This window comes from Salvelinus alpinus, chromosome 34 (assembly GCF_045679555.1).
Source record: "Salvelinus alpinus chromosome 34, SLU_Salpinus.1, whole genome shotgun sequence".
NCBI classification, from domain to species: domain Eukaryota; kingdom Metazoa; phylum Chordata; class Actinopteri; order Salmoniformes; family Salmonidae; genus Salvelinus; species Salvelinus alpinus.
Genome location: NC_092119.1, coordinates 7084682 through 7096693, shown reverse-complemented (window position 1 = coordinate 7096693; position 12012 = coordinate 7084682). Strand labels below are relative to the sequence as shown.

Sequence of the window (12012 nt, the reverse complement as noted above, 5' to 3'; positions counted from 1 at the left end):
ACAATGCCTACTCCACCCATGCTCTACCAAGGTTTTACAGCACCACAATGCCTACTCCACCCATGCTCTACCAAGGTTTTACAGCACCACAATGCCTACTCCACCCATGCTCTACCAAGGTTTTACAGCACCACAATGCCTACTCCACCCATGCTCTACCAAGGTTTTACAGCACCACAATGCCTACTCCACCCATGTTCTACCAAGGTTTAACAGCACCACAATGCCTACTCCACCCATGCTCTACCAAGGTTTTCCAGCACCACAATGCCTTCTTCACCCATGCTCTACCAAGGTTTTACAGCACCACAATGCCTTCTTCACCCATGCTCCACCAAGGTTTTACAGCACCACAATGCCTACTCCACCAAGGTTTTACAGCCCCACAATGCCTACTCCACCCATGCTCTACCAAGGTTTTTCAGCACACAGCTTTGACCAACTACAGTAGCTATGTTGATCTATTGTACTTCAAACAATGTGTATGCAGGTTGCTTACGATTCAAACATTCTCAAACAGCCTATTTCATACTCTAATATATCTTATATAGTAGGAATTGAACCTGGATTGGCACCCTATTCCTTATATAGTGCACCACTTTTGACAAGGGTCCGTAGGGCTTAAAGTACTGCTCTGATCTATGTAGGGCCTTGGTCAAAAGTAGTGCACTATGTAGGGAATAGGGTGCCATAGGGCTCTGGTCAAAAGTAGTGCACTATATAGGGAATAGGGTGCCATAGGGCTCTGGTCAAAAGTAGTGCACTATGTAGGGAATAGGGTTCTATTTGGGACTCCTCCTTGGTGAGAACTCTGTATACCTCTGTCGACTAACTTCTGACTACTAATGTCTGATTGGCTGTCTGACTCACCTTGATCCCGCCCATCCTCTGTTCACCCTTAAACTCCTTCCCATTCTTCAGCCAATGGATGGAGGGTGTGGGGTTTCCGGCAGCAGCGCACCGGAATTTGACAGTATTGGCTGCTGGGATAGCGAGGAGCTTCTTCTCCATGCGGTCCGGTCTGGTCCAATACGGGCCTTCTGATTGGACAGGAGAGAGAGGAGAGCATGTTAGTCATCGTGGACTGTTTGAGTGTATCAGAGTTAACTTCCTGATTAAATAGCATTATAAATAGACAGATGTTGACACAACACATAAACTAGATGCATTATATGTATAGCAGTATGTATATATAACCCCTATATAGGCTGTCATAAGATGCACTGTATATACAAAAGTATGTGGACACCCCTTCAAATTAGTGGATTCGGCTATTTCAGCCGCACACGTTGCTGACAGGTGTATAAAATCCAGCACACCGCCGTGCAATCTCCATAGACACACATTAGCAGTAGAATGGCCTTACTGAGGTGCTCAGTGACTTTCAACATGGCACCGTCATAGGATGCCACCTTTCTAACAAGTCAGTTTGTCAAATGTCTGCCCTGTTAGAGCTTCCCCGGTCAACTGTAAGTGCTGTTATTGTGAAGTGGAATTGTCTAGGAGCAACAACAGCTCAACCGCAAAGTGGTAGGCCACACAAGCACACAGAATGGTACCACCGAGTGCTGAAGCGCGAAGTGCGTAAAAATCTTATGTCCTCGGTTGCAACAATCACTACCGAGTTTCAAACTCCCTCTGGAAGCAATGTCAGCACAATAACTGTTAATCAGGAGCTTCATGAAATGGGTTTGGATGTCCGAACAGCCACACACAAGTCTAAGATCACAATGCACAATGCCAAGCGTCAGCTGGAATGGTGTAAACCTTGCCGCTATTGGACTCTGGAGCAGTGGAAACGCGTTCTCTGGAGTGATGAATCATGCTTCACCATCTCAAACAAATCAAATCAAATTTTCTTTTTCACAAGCGCCAAATACAACAGGTGTAGACACCTTACCGTGAAATGCTTAATTACAAGCCCTTAACCAATAATGCAGTTCAAGAATTTAAGAAAATATTTACGAAATAAACTAAAGTAAAATGTTTTATGAAAAGTGACACAATAAAATAACAATAACAAGGCTTTATACAGGGGCTACCGGTACCGAGTCAATGTGGGGTGGTACAGGTTAGTCGACGTAATTTGTAAATGTAGGTAGGAGTAAAGTGACTATGCATAGATAATAAACAGCGAAGGTGGGGGGGTGTCAATGTAAATAGTCCAGGTGGCCATTTGACTAATTATTCAGCAGTTTTATGGTGTAGAAGCTGTTAAGGAGTCTTTTGGACCCAAACTTCGGTACCACTTGCTGTGCAGTAGCAGAGAGAACAGTCTATGACTTGGGTGACTGGAGTCTTTGACAATTTTTAAGGCCTTTCTCTGACACCGCCTAGTATATAGGTCCTGGATGGCAGGAAGCTTGGGCCATGTGACGTACTGGGCTGTACGCATTACCCTCTGTAGCGCCTTACGGTCGGATGCCGAGCAGTTGCCATACCAGGCGGTGATGCAACTGGTCAGGATGCTCTCGATTGTGCAGCTGTAGAACTTTCTCAGGATCTGGGAACCCATGCCAAATCTTTTCAGTCTCCTGAGCGGAAAAGGTTTTGTCGTGCCCTCTTCATGACTGTGTTTGGACCATGATAGTTTGTTGGTAATGTGGACACCAAGTAACTCTCGACACGCTCCACTACAGCTCCGTCGATGTTAATGGGGGCCTGTTCAGCCCTCCTTTTTGCTGTAGTCCACGATCAGCTCTTTTGTCTTGCTCACATTGAGGGAGAGGATGTTGTCCTGGCACCACTCTGCCAGGTCTCTGACCTCCTTCCTATAGGCTGTCTCAGCGTTGTCAGTGATCAGGCCTACCACTGTTGTGTAGTTAGAAAACTTAATGATGGTGTTGGAGTCGTGCTTGGCCACCCTGTCGTGGGTGAACAGGGAGTACCGGAGGGGATTAAGCACGCACCCCTGAGGGGCCCCAGTGTTGAGGATCAGCATGGCGGATGTGTTGTTGCCTACCCTCACCACCTGGTGGCGGCCTGTCAGGAAGTCCAGGATCCAGTTGCAGGGGGAGGTGTTTAGTCCCAGGGTCTTTAGCTTAGTGATGAGCTTTGAGGGCACTATGGTGTTGAACGCTGAGCTGTAGTCAATGAATAGCATTCTCACATAGGTGTTCCTTTTGTCCAGGTTGGAAAAGGCAGTGTGAAGTGCGATTGAGATTGCGACATCTGTGGATTTGCTGGGGCGGTATGCGAATTGGGTCTAGGGTTTCTGGGATAATGGTGTTGATGTGATCCATGATCAACCTTTCAAAGCACTTCATAGTACCGACATGAGTGCTACGGGTCGGTAGTCATTTAGGCAGGTTACCTCCGCTTTCTTGGGCACAGGGACTATGGTGGTCTGCTTGAAACATATAGGTATTACAGACTCGTTCAGGGAGAGGTTAAACATTTCAGTGAAGACACTTGCCAGTTGGTCAGCGCATGCTCTGAGTACACGTCCTGGTAATCTGTCTGACCTTGCGCCCTTGAGAATGTTGACCTGTTTAAAGGTCTTACTCACATCGGCTACGGAGAGCATGATTACACAGTCGTCCGGAACAGCTGGTGCTCTCATGCATGCTTCAGTGTTACATGCCTCGAAGCGAGCATGAAAGGAATTTTGTTTCGTCATGTAGGATCGCGTCACTGGCTAGCTCACGGCTGGGTATCTCTTTGTAGTCCGTAATAGTTTGCAAGCCGTGCCACATCCGACGAGCCTCAGAGCCTGTGTAGTAGGATTCAATCTTAGTCTTGTATTGACACTTTGCCTGTTTGATGGTTCGTCTGAGGATATAGCAGGATTTCTTATAAGAGTCCGGATTAGTGTCACGCTTCTTGAAAGCGGCATCTCTAGCCTTTAGCTCGGTGCGGAAGTTGCCTGTAATCCATGGCTTCTGGTTGGGATATGTACGTACGGTCACTGTGGGACAACATCGTTGATGCACTTATTGATGAAGCCGGTGACTGAGGTGGTATACTCCTGAATGCCATTGGATGAATCCTGGAACATATTCCAGGACAGCAACACAATTAGACCCAACCAAATCATGAGAAAACAACAAGATACTTACTTGACACATTGGAAAGAATTAACAAAAAAACAACGCAAACTAGAATGCTATTTGACCCTAAACAGAGAGTACACAGTGGCAGAATACCTGACCTCTGTGACTGACCCAAACTTAAGGAAATCTTTGACTATGTGAAGACTCAGTGAGCACAGCCTTGCTATTGAGAAAGGCCGCCGTAGGTAGACCTGGCTCTCAAGAAAAGACAGGCTATGTGCACACTGCCCACAACATGAGGTGGAATCTGAGCTGCACTTCCTAACCTCTTGCCAAATGTATGACCATATTAGAGACACATATTTCCCTCAGATTACACAGAACCACAAAGAATTGGAAAACAAACCCAATTGTGATACACAACTGCCATATCTACTGGGTGAAATACCACAGTGTGCATCACACAGCAAGATTTGTGACCTGTTGCCACAAGAAAAGGTCAACCAGTGAAGAACAAACACCATTAATTTTCCCTTTTGTACTTGAACTATTTGCACATAATATGACATTTGAAATGTCTTTATTCTTTAGGAACTTTTTTGAGTGTAATATTTACTGTTAATTTGTATTGTTTATTTCACTTTTTTTACTATCTACTTCACTTGCCTTGGCAATGTTAACACATGTTTCCCATGCCAATAAAAACACACAAATAGTCTGACTTCATAATGAGCTCTACTCTCCTGCTGCATGTTGGGTAAGAGAGACTTCCAATGTTGAGACACAGACAGAGCATCTCTCACAACCCCTCTCTCACACCCCCTCCCTCACACCCCCTTCCCTCACACCTCCTCTCTCACACCCCCTCCCTCAAACCCCTCCCTCACACCTCCTCCCTCTCCCCTCCCTCACACCTCCTCCCTCCCCCCTCCCTCACACCTCCTCCCTCTCCCCTCCCTCACACCTCCTCCCTCCCCCCTCCCTCACACCTCCTCCCTCACACCTCTTCCCTCACACCCCCCTAACTGAGAACAATGTCCCTCTCTGCCAATCCCCCCCCCTTTCTCTCTCTCTCTTTCTCTCCTCCTCCACTCCTCTTTCTCTCTCCTCCTCCTCCTCCTCCTCCAGTCCCGATACAGATATGGTCAGACCAAGTTATGAGAAATGTTTTGTGGTCAAGATGAATTTATGCTTGTGTTTCTGACACTTGTTTTCTGTGTACATACAGTACCAGTCAAAAGATTGGACACAACTACTCATTCCAGGGTTTTTCTTTATTTTTTACTATTTTCTACATTGTAGAATAATAGTGAAGACATCAAAACTATGAAATAACACATATGGAATCATGTAGTAACCAAAAAAGTGTTAAACAAATCAAAATATATTTTATATTTGAGATTCTTCAAAGTATCCACCCGTTGCATTGAGAGAATGTACAAAGCTGTCATCAAGGAAAAGAGTGAGTATTTGAAGAATCTCACAAATAAAATATATTTTGATTTGTTTAATATTTTTTGGGGTTACTACATGATTCCATATGTGTTATTTCATAGTTTTGATGTCTTCACTATTATTCTACAATGTAGAAAATAATAAAAATAAAGAAAAACAATTGAATGAGTAGATGTGTACAAACTTTTGACTAGTACTGTATGTACAGTATCCTACAATAGGTGCTATGGTAATATCAGCTGATAAATAGATCTACATTAGGTGCTATGGTAAATTCATCTGAAATAGAGATCTACATTATGGTGCAGTGTAACATGGGCAGTGTAACAGGGGGTAGTGTAACAGGGGGTAGTGTAACAGGGGGTAGTGTAACAGGGGGTAGTGTAACAGGTAGTGTAACAGGGGGTAGTGTAACAGGAGGTAGTGTAACAGGGGGTAGTGTAACAGGAGGTAGTGTAACAGGGGGTAGTGTAACAGGGGGTAGTGTAACAGGGGGTAGTGTAACAGGAGGTAGTGTAACAGGGGGTAGTGTAACAGGAGGTAGTGTAACAGGGGGTAGTGTAACAGGGGGTAGTGTAACAGGGGGTAGTGTAACAGGGGGTAGTGTAACAGGGGGCAGTGTAACAGGAGGTAGTGTAACAGGGGGTAGTGTAACAGGGGGTAGTGTAACAGGGGGTAGTGTAACAGGGGGTAGTGTAACAGGAGGTAGTGTAACAGGGGGTAGTGTAACAGGGGGTAGTGTAACAGGGGGTAGTGTAACAGGAGGTAGTGTAACAGGGGGTAGTGTAACAGGGGGTAGTGTAACAGGGGGCAGTGTAACAGGGGGTAGTGTAACAGGGGGTAGTGTAACAGGGTGTAGTGTAACAGGGTGTAGTGTAACAGGGGGCAGTGTAACAGGGGGCAGTGTAACAGGGGGCAGTGTAACAGGGGGTAGTGTAACAGGGGGCAGTGTAACAGGGGGTAGTGTAACAGGGGGTAGTGTAACAGGAGGAAGTGTAACAGGGGGCAGTGTAACAGGGGGCAGTGTAACAGGGGGCAGTGTAACAGGAGGTAGTGTAACTGGGGGTAGTGTAACAGGGTATAGTGTAACAGGAGGTAGTGTAACAGGGTATAGTGTAACAGGGGGTAGTGTAACAGGGGGTAGTGTAACAGGGGGTAGTGTAACAGGGTGTAGTGTAACAGGGGGTAGTGTAACAGGGGGTAGTGTAACAGGGTGTAGTGTAACAGGGGGTAGTGTAACAGGGGGCAGTGTAACAGGGGGCAGTGTAACAGGGGGCAGTGTAACTGGGGGTAGTGTAACAGGGTATAGTGTAACAGGAGGTAGTGTAACAGGGGGTAGTGTAACAGGGGGCAGTGTAACAGGGGGTAGTGTAACAGGGTGTAGTGTAACAGGGGGTAGTGTAACAGGGGGTAGTGTAACAGGGTGTAGTGTAACAGGGTGTAGTGTAACAGGGGGTAGTGTAACAGGGGGTAGTGTAACAGGGGGCAGTGTAACAGGGGGCAGTGTAACAGGGGGTAGTGTAACAGGAGGTAGTGTAACAGGGGGCAGTGTAACAGGGGGTAGTGTAACAAAAGGTAGTGTAACGGGGGGCAGTGTAACGGGGGGCAGTGTAACGGGGGGTAGTGTAACAGGGTGTAGTGTAACAGAGGGTAGTGTAACAGGGGGCAGTGTAACGGGGGGTAGTGTAACAGGGGGCAGTGTAACGGGGGGTAGTATAACAGGGGGTAGTGTAACGGAGGGTAGTGTAACGGGGGGCAGTGTAACGGGGGGTAGTGTAACGGGGGGTAGTGTAACGGGGGGCAGTGTAACGGGGGGTAGTGTAACGGGGGGCAGTGTAACGGGGGGCAGTGTAACGCGGGGTAGTGTAACAGGGTGTAGTGTAACAGGGGGTAGTGTAACAGGGGGCAGTGTAACAGGGGGTAGTGTAACAAAAGGAAGTGTAACAGGGGGTAGTGTAACAGGGGGTAGTGTAACAAAAGGAAGTGTAACAGGGGGTAGTGTAACAGGGGGCAGTGTAACAGGGGGCAGTGTAACAAAAGGAAGTGTAACAGGGGGCAGTGTAACAGGGGGCAGTGTAACAGGGGGTAGTGTAACAGGGGGTAGTGTAACAGGGGTAGTGTAACAGGGGGTAGTGTAACAGGGGGTAGTGTAACAGGGGGCAGTGTAACAGGGGGTAGTGTAACAGGAGGTAGTGTAACAGGGGGTAGTGTAACAGGGGGCAGTGTAACAGGGGGCAGTGTAACAGGGGGTAGTGTAACAAAAGGAAGTGTAACGGGGGGCAGTGTAACGGGGGGCAGTGTAACGGGGGGTAGTGTAACAGGGTGTAGTGTAACAGCGGGCAGTGTAACAGGGGGTAGTGTAACAGGAGGTAGTGTAACAGGGGGTAGTGTAACAGGGGGTAGTGTAACAGGGGGTAGTGTAACAAAAGGAAGTGTAACAGGGGGTAGTGTAACGGGGCAGTGTAACAGGGGGTAGTGTAACAGGGGGCAGTGTAACAAAAGGAAGTGTAACAGGGGGTAGTGTAACAGGGGGTAGTGTAACAGGGGGAAGTGTAACAGGGGGTAGTGTAACAGGGGGTAGTGTAACAGGGGGCAGTGTAACAGGGGGCAGTGTAACAGGGGGTAGTGTAACAGGGGGCAGTGTAACAGGGGGCAGTGTAACAGGGGGTAGTGTAACAGGGGGCAGTGTAACAGGGGGCAGTGTAACAGGGGGTAGTGTAACAGGAGGCAGTGTAAAAGGGGGTAGTGTAACAGGGGGTAGTGTAACAGGGTATAGTGTAACAGGGGGTAGTGTAAAAGCTGAGAGCAGAGCAGAGTGGGGGGAGGGGGAATGAGAGAGGAGCAGAGTGGGGGGAGGGGGAATGAGAGAGGAGCAGAGTGGGGGGAGGGGGAATGAGAGAGGAGAAGAGTGGGGGGAGGGGGAATGAGAGAGGAGCAGAGTGGGGGGAGGGGGAATGAGAGAGGAGCAGAGTGGGGGGGAGGGGGAATGAGAGAGGAGCAGCAACACTGGCAGATCTGATTCAGATTACAGGGAGCTCTTTGAAGGCATGCTGCCCCTGGCCCCTCGGGGCCCTAGACAAACAGAGACGGCCCAGTGGTGCCCGAACGGTGGCATAGCACTGCCCTGCTGCATAGCTCATCACCACAGATCTAACCCTGTTAACATAGTTTAGGAACACAGATCTAACCCTGTTAACATAGTTTAGGAACACAGATCTAACCCTGTTAACATAGTTTAGGGAACACAGATCTAACCCTGTTAACATAGTTTAGGGAACACAGATCTAACCCTGTTAACATAGTTTAGGGAACACAGATCTAACCCTGTAGTGTGTAGTGTGTAGTGTGTGGCCTGTAGTGTGTCGTGTGTGGCCTGTAGTGTTTAGTGTGTGGCCTGTAGTGTGTAATGTGTGGCCTGTAGTGTGTAATGTGTGGCCTGTAGTGTGTAGTGTGTGGCCTGTAGTGTGTAGTGTGTGGCCTGTAGTGTTTAGTGTGTAGTATGTAGTGTGTAGTGTGTGGCCTGTAGTGTTTAGTGTGTGGCCTGTAGTGTGTAGTGTGTAGTGTGTAATGTGTGGCCTGTAGTGTTTAGTGTGTGGCCTGTAGTGTTTAGTGTGTGGCCTGTAGTGTTTAGTGTGTGGCCTGTAGTGTTTAGTGTGTGGCCTGTAATGTGTGGCCTGTAGTGTGTAATGTGTGGCCTGTAGTGTGTAGTGTGTGGCCTGTAGTGTTTAGTGTGTAGTATGTAGTGTGTGGCCTGTAGTGTTTAGTGTGTGGCCTGTAGTGTGTAGTGTGTAGTGTGTAATGTGTGGCCTGTAGTGTTTAGTGTGTGGCCTGTAGTGTTTAGTGTGTGGCCTGTAGTGTTTAGTGTGTGGCCTGTAGTGTGTAGTGTGTGGCCTGTAGTGTTTAGTGTGTGGCCTGTAGTGTGTAGTGTGTGGCCTGTAGTGTGTAGTATGTAGTGTGTAGTGTGTGGCCTGTAGTGTTTAGTGTGTGGCCTGTAGTGTGTAGTGTGTAGTGTGTAATGTGTAGTGTGTGGCCTGTAGTGTGTAGTGTGTGGCCTGTAGTGTGTAGTGTGTGGCCTGTAGTGCGTAGTGTGTGGCCTGTAGTGTGTAGTGTGTGGCCTGTAGTGTGTAGTGTGTGGCCTGTAGTGTGTAGTGTGTAGTGTGTAGTGTGTGGCCTGTAGTGTTTAGTGTGTGGCCTGTAGTGTGTATTGTGTAGTGTGTAGTGTGTGGCCTGTAGTTTGTAGTGTGTAATGTGTAGTGTGTGGCCTGTAGTGTGTATTGTGTAGTGTGTAGTGTGTGGCCTGTAGTTTGTAGTGTGTAATGTGTGGCCTGTAGTGTGTAGTGTGTAGTGTGTGGCCTGCAGTGTGTAGTGTGTAATGTGTAGTGTGTGGCCTGTAGTGTGTAGTGTGTATTGTGTAGTGTGTAGTGTGTGGCCTGTAGTTTGTAGTGTGTAATGTGTAGTGTGTGGCCTGTAGTGTGTAGTGTGTAGTGTGTGGCCTGTAGTGTGTAGTGTGTAATGTGTGGCCTGTAGTGTTTAGTGTGTAGTGTGTAGTGTGTGGCCTGTAGTGTGTAGTGTGTGGCATGTAGTGTGTCTGGGTAGGGGTTCACAAGAAGACACACCACACAGACAGCCAGCCAGCCAGCCAGCCAGCCAGCCAGCCAGACAGCCAGACAGCCAGCCAGACAGACAGACAGACAGACAGACAGACAGACAGACAGACAGACAGACAGACAGTTGTGATTATTCCAGTATCATTGACATACTGTGTGCTGTAATGTGTTGCAGGCTACTTTGAGGCTGGCTGCCTCCTCTCTCTGTGTGAGAGCTCTGTCTTCTTCACCAAGGGAAAAACAGCTGAGTTATTCTACAGGGTATGGTATGAGCTCATTTCTCCCCACAGCAGACTGATCCAAACCTAACCACTCATTAAGTTGGTGACTAAAAACGGTGACTAAAAAACCCCAAACCCGCTCTCTCTTTCAAAACAAAAAAAGCAGAAAAGTAGTGTGTCTGCCTGCTACGTAGGGGGTTTAACCTCTCTGTCCCCTGCTACGTAGGGGGATAACCTCTCTGTCCCCTGCTACGTAGGGGGTTTAACCTCTCTGTCCCCTGCTACGTAGGGGGATAACCTCTCTGTCCCCTGCTACGTAGGGGGTTTAACCTCTCTGTCCCCTGCTACGTAGGGGGATAACCTCTCTGTCGCCTGCTACGTAGGGGGTTTAACCTCTCTGTCCCCTGCTACGTAGGGGGATAACCTCTCTGTCCCCTGCTACGTAGGGGGATAACCTCTCTGTCCCCTGCTACGTAGGGGGATAACCTCTCTGTCCCCTGCTACGTAGGGGGATAACCTCTCTGTCCCCTGCTACGTAGGGGGATAACCTCTCTGTCCCCTGCTACGTAGGGGGATAACCTCTCTGTCCCCTGCTACGTAGGGGGATAACCTCTCTGTCCCCTGCTACGTAGGGGGATAACCTCTCTGTCCCCTGCTACGTAGGGGGATAACCTCTCTGTCCCCTGCTACGTAGGGGGTTTAACCTCTCTGTCCCCTGCTACGTAGGGGGTTTAACCTCTCTGTCCCCTGCTACGTAGGGGGATAACCTCTCTGTCCCCTGCTACGTAGGGGGTTTAACCTCTCTGTCCCCTGCTACGTAGGGGGATAACCTCTCTGTCCCCTGCTACGTGGGGGGATAACCTCTCTGTCCCCTCTCTGTCTCCTGCTACCTAGGGGGATAACTCTCTGTCCCCTCTCTCACAGTATAATAACTTCAACCCTACTGATGAGTGATGTGTCAGACAGGACCCAGACAGGCCTATCTAGAAGCATGAACAGTATAATATATATATATAAATAACTTCAACCAATAACGTAATAACAACCTAAAAAAAAATCAATTGGAATTGTAAAATCATTTAATCTCTGGAATTGAATTGGATATTGAATATTTGTACATGTCCTGAATGCACATACAGTAGTTGAACTGTAGAATGTGTGGTAATCATTTCAACCTGTATTCCAATATTCTAGGCTGTATGAAATTCTTGGGAATTACTTAATATTGGAATTATCTTTGAATTCAAAGACTGACCTGGAATTTGAATTGATTTCAATGAATTTACAGGGAGAGAGAGCTGAAATAGAATTTAATTTGTGGAATTTACCCCAACCTGACACGCCCTGACCTTAGAGATCCATTTTATTCTCTATTTGGTTAGGTCAGGGTGTGACTAGAGTGGGAAATCTATGTTTATATTTCTTTGTTGGCCGGGTGTGGTTCCCAATCAGAGGCAGCTGTCTATCGTTGTCTCTGATTGGGGATCATACTTAGGCAGCCCTTTTTCCCACTTTCTGTGGTGGGATCTTGTCTTTTTGTGTTGCAGGTGTTTGCACTCCTAGCTTTACGTTCGTTGTAGTTGTTTGTTGTTTTTGGTGGAACATTTATATTAAAGGAAAATGTACGCCAGACCACGCTGCACCTTGGTCTTCATTGAACGACGGACGTAACACAACCCTGGATGCTTCAGTAATATCTGACTGCACATTCCTGAATCCTTATTTAACATTACTAAT

The 12012-nt window shown here is 47.7% G+C and overlaps 1 protein-coding gene across 7 annotated transcripts in view; it reads right to left on the bottom strand.

Moving 5' to 3' along the window:
* Positions 1 to 12012, bottom strand: part of fgfr3 (fibroblast growth factor receptor 3) — a 269105-nt gene that overhangs the window by 106730 nt on the left and 150363 nt on the right. For 6 of the 7 annotated variants that reach the window (XM_071382150.1, XM_071382149.1, XM_071382152.1 and 3 more), the window contains one exon: positions 871 to 1040. In XM_071382150.1, the coding sequence (XP_071238251.1) occupies positions 871 to 1040 (170 nt within the window). The remainder of the gene's footprint in view (positions 1 to 870; positions 1041 to 12012) is intronic. The other variant, XM_071382155.1, reaches the window with a different exon arrangement.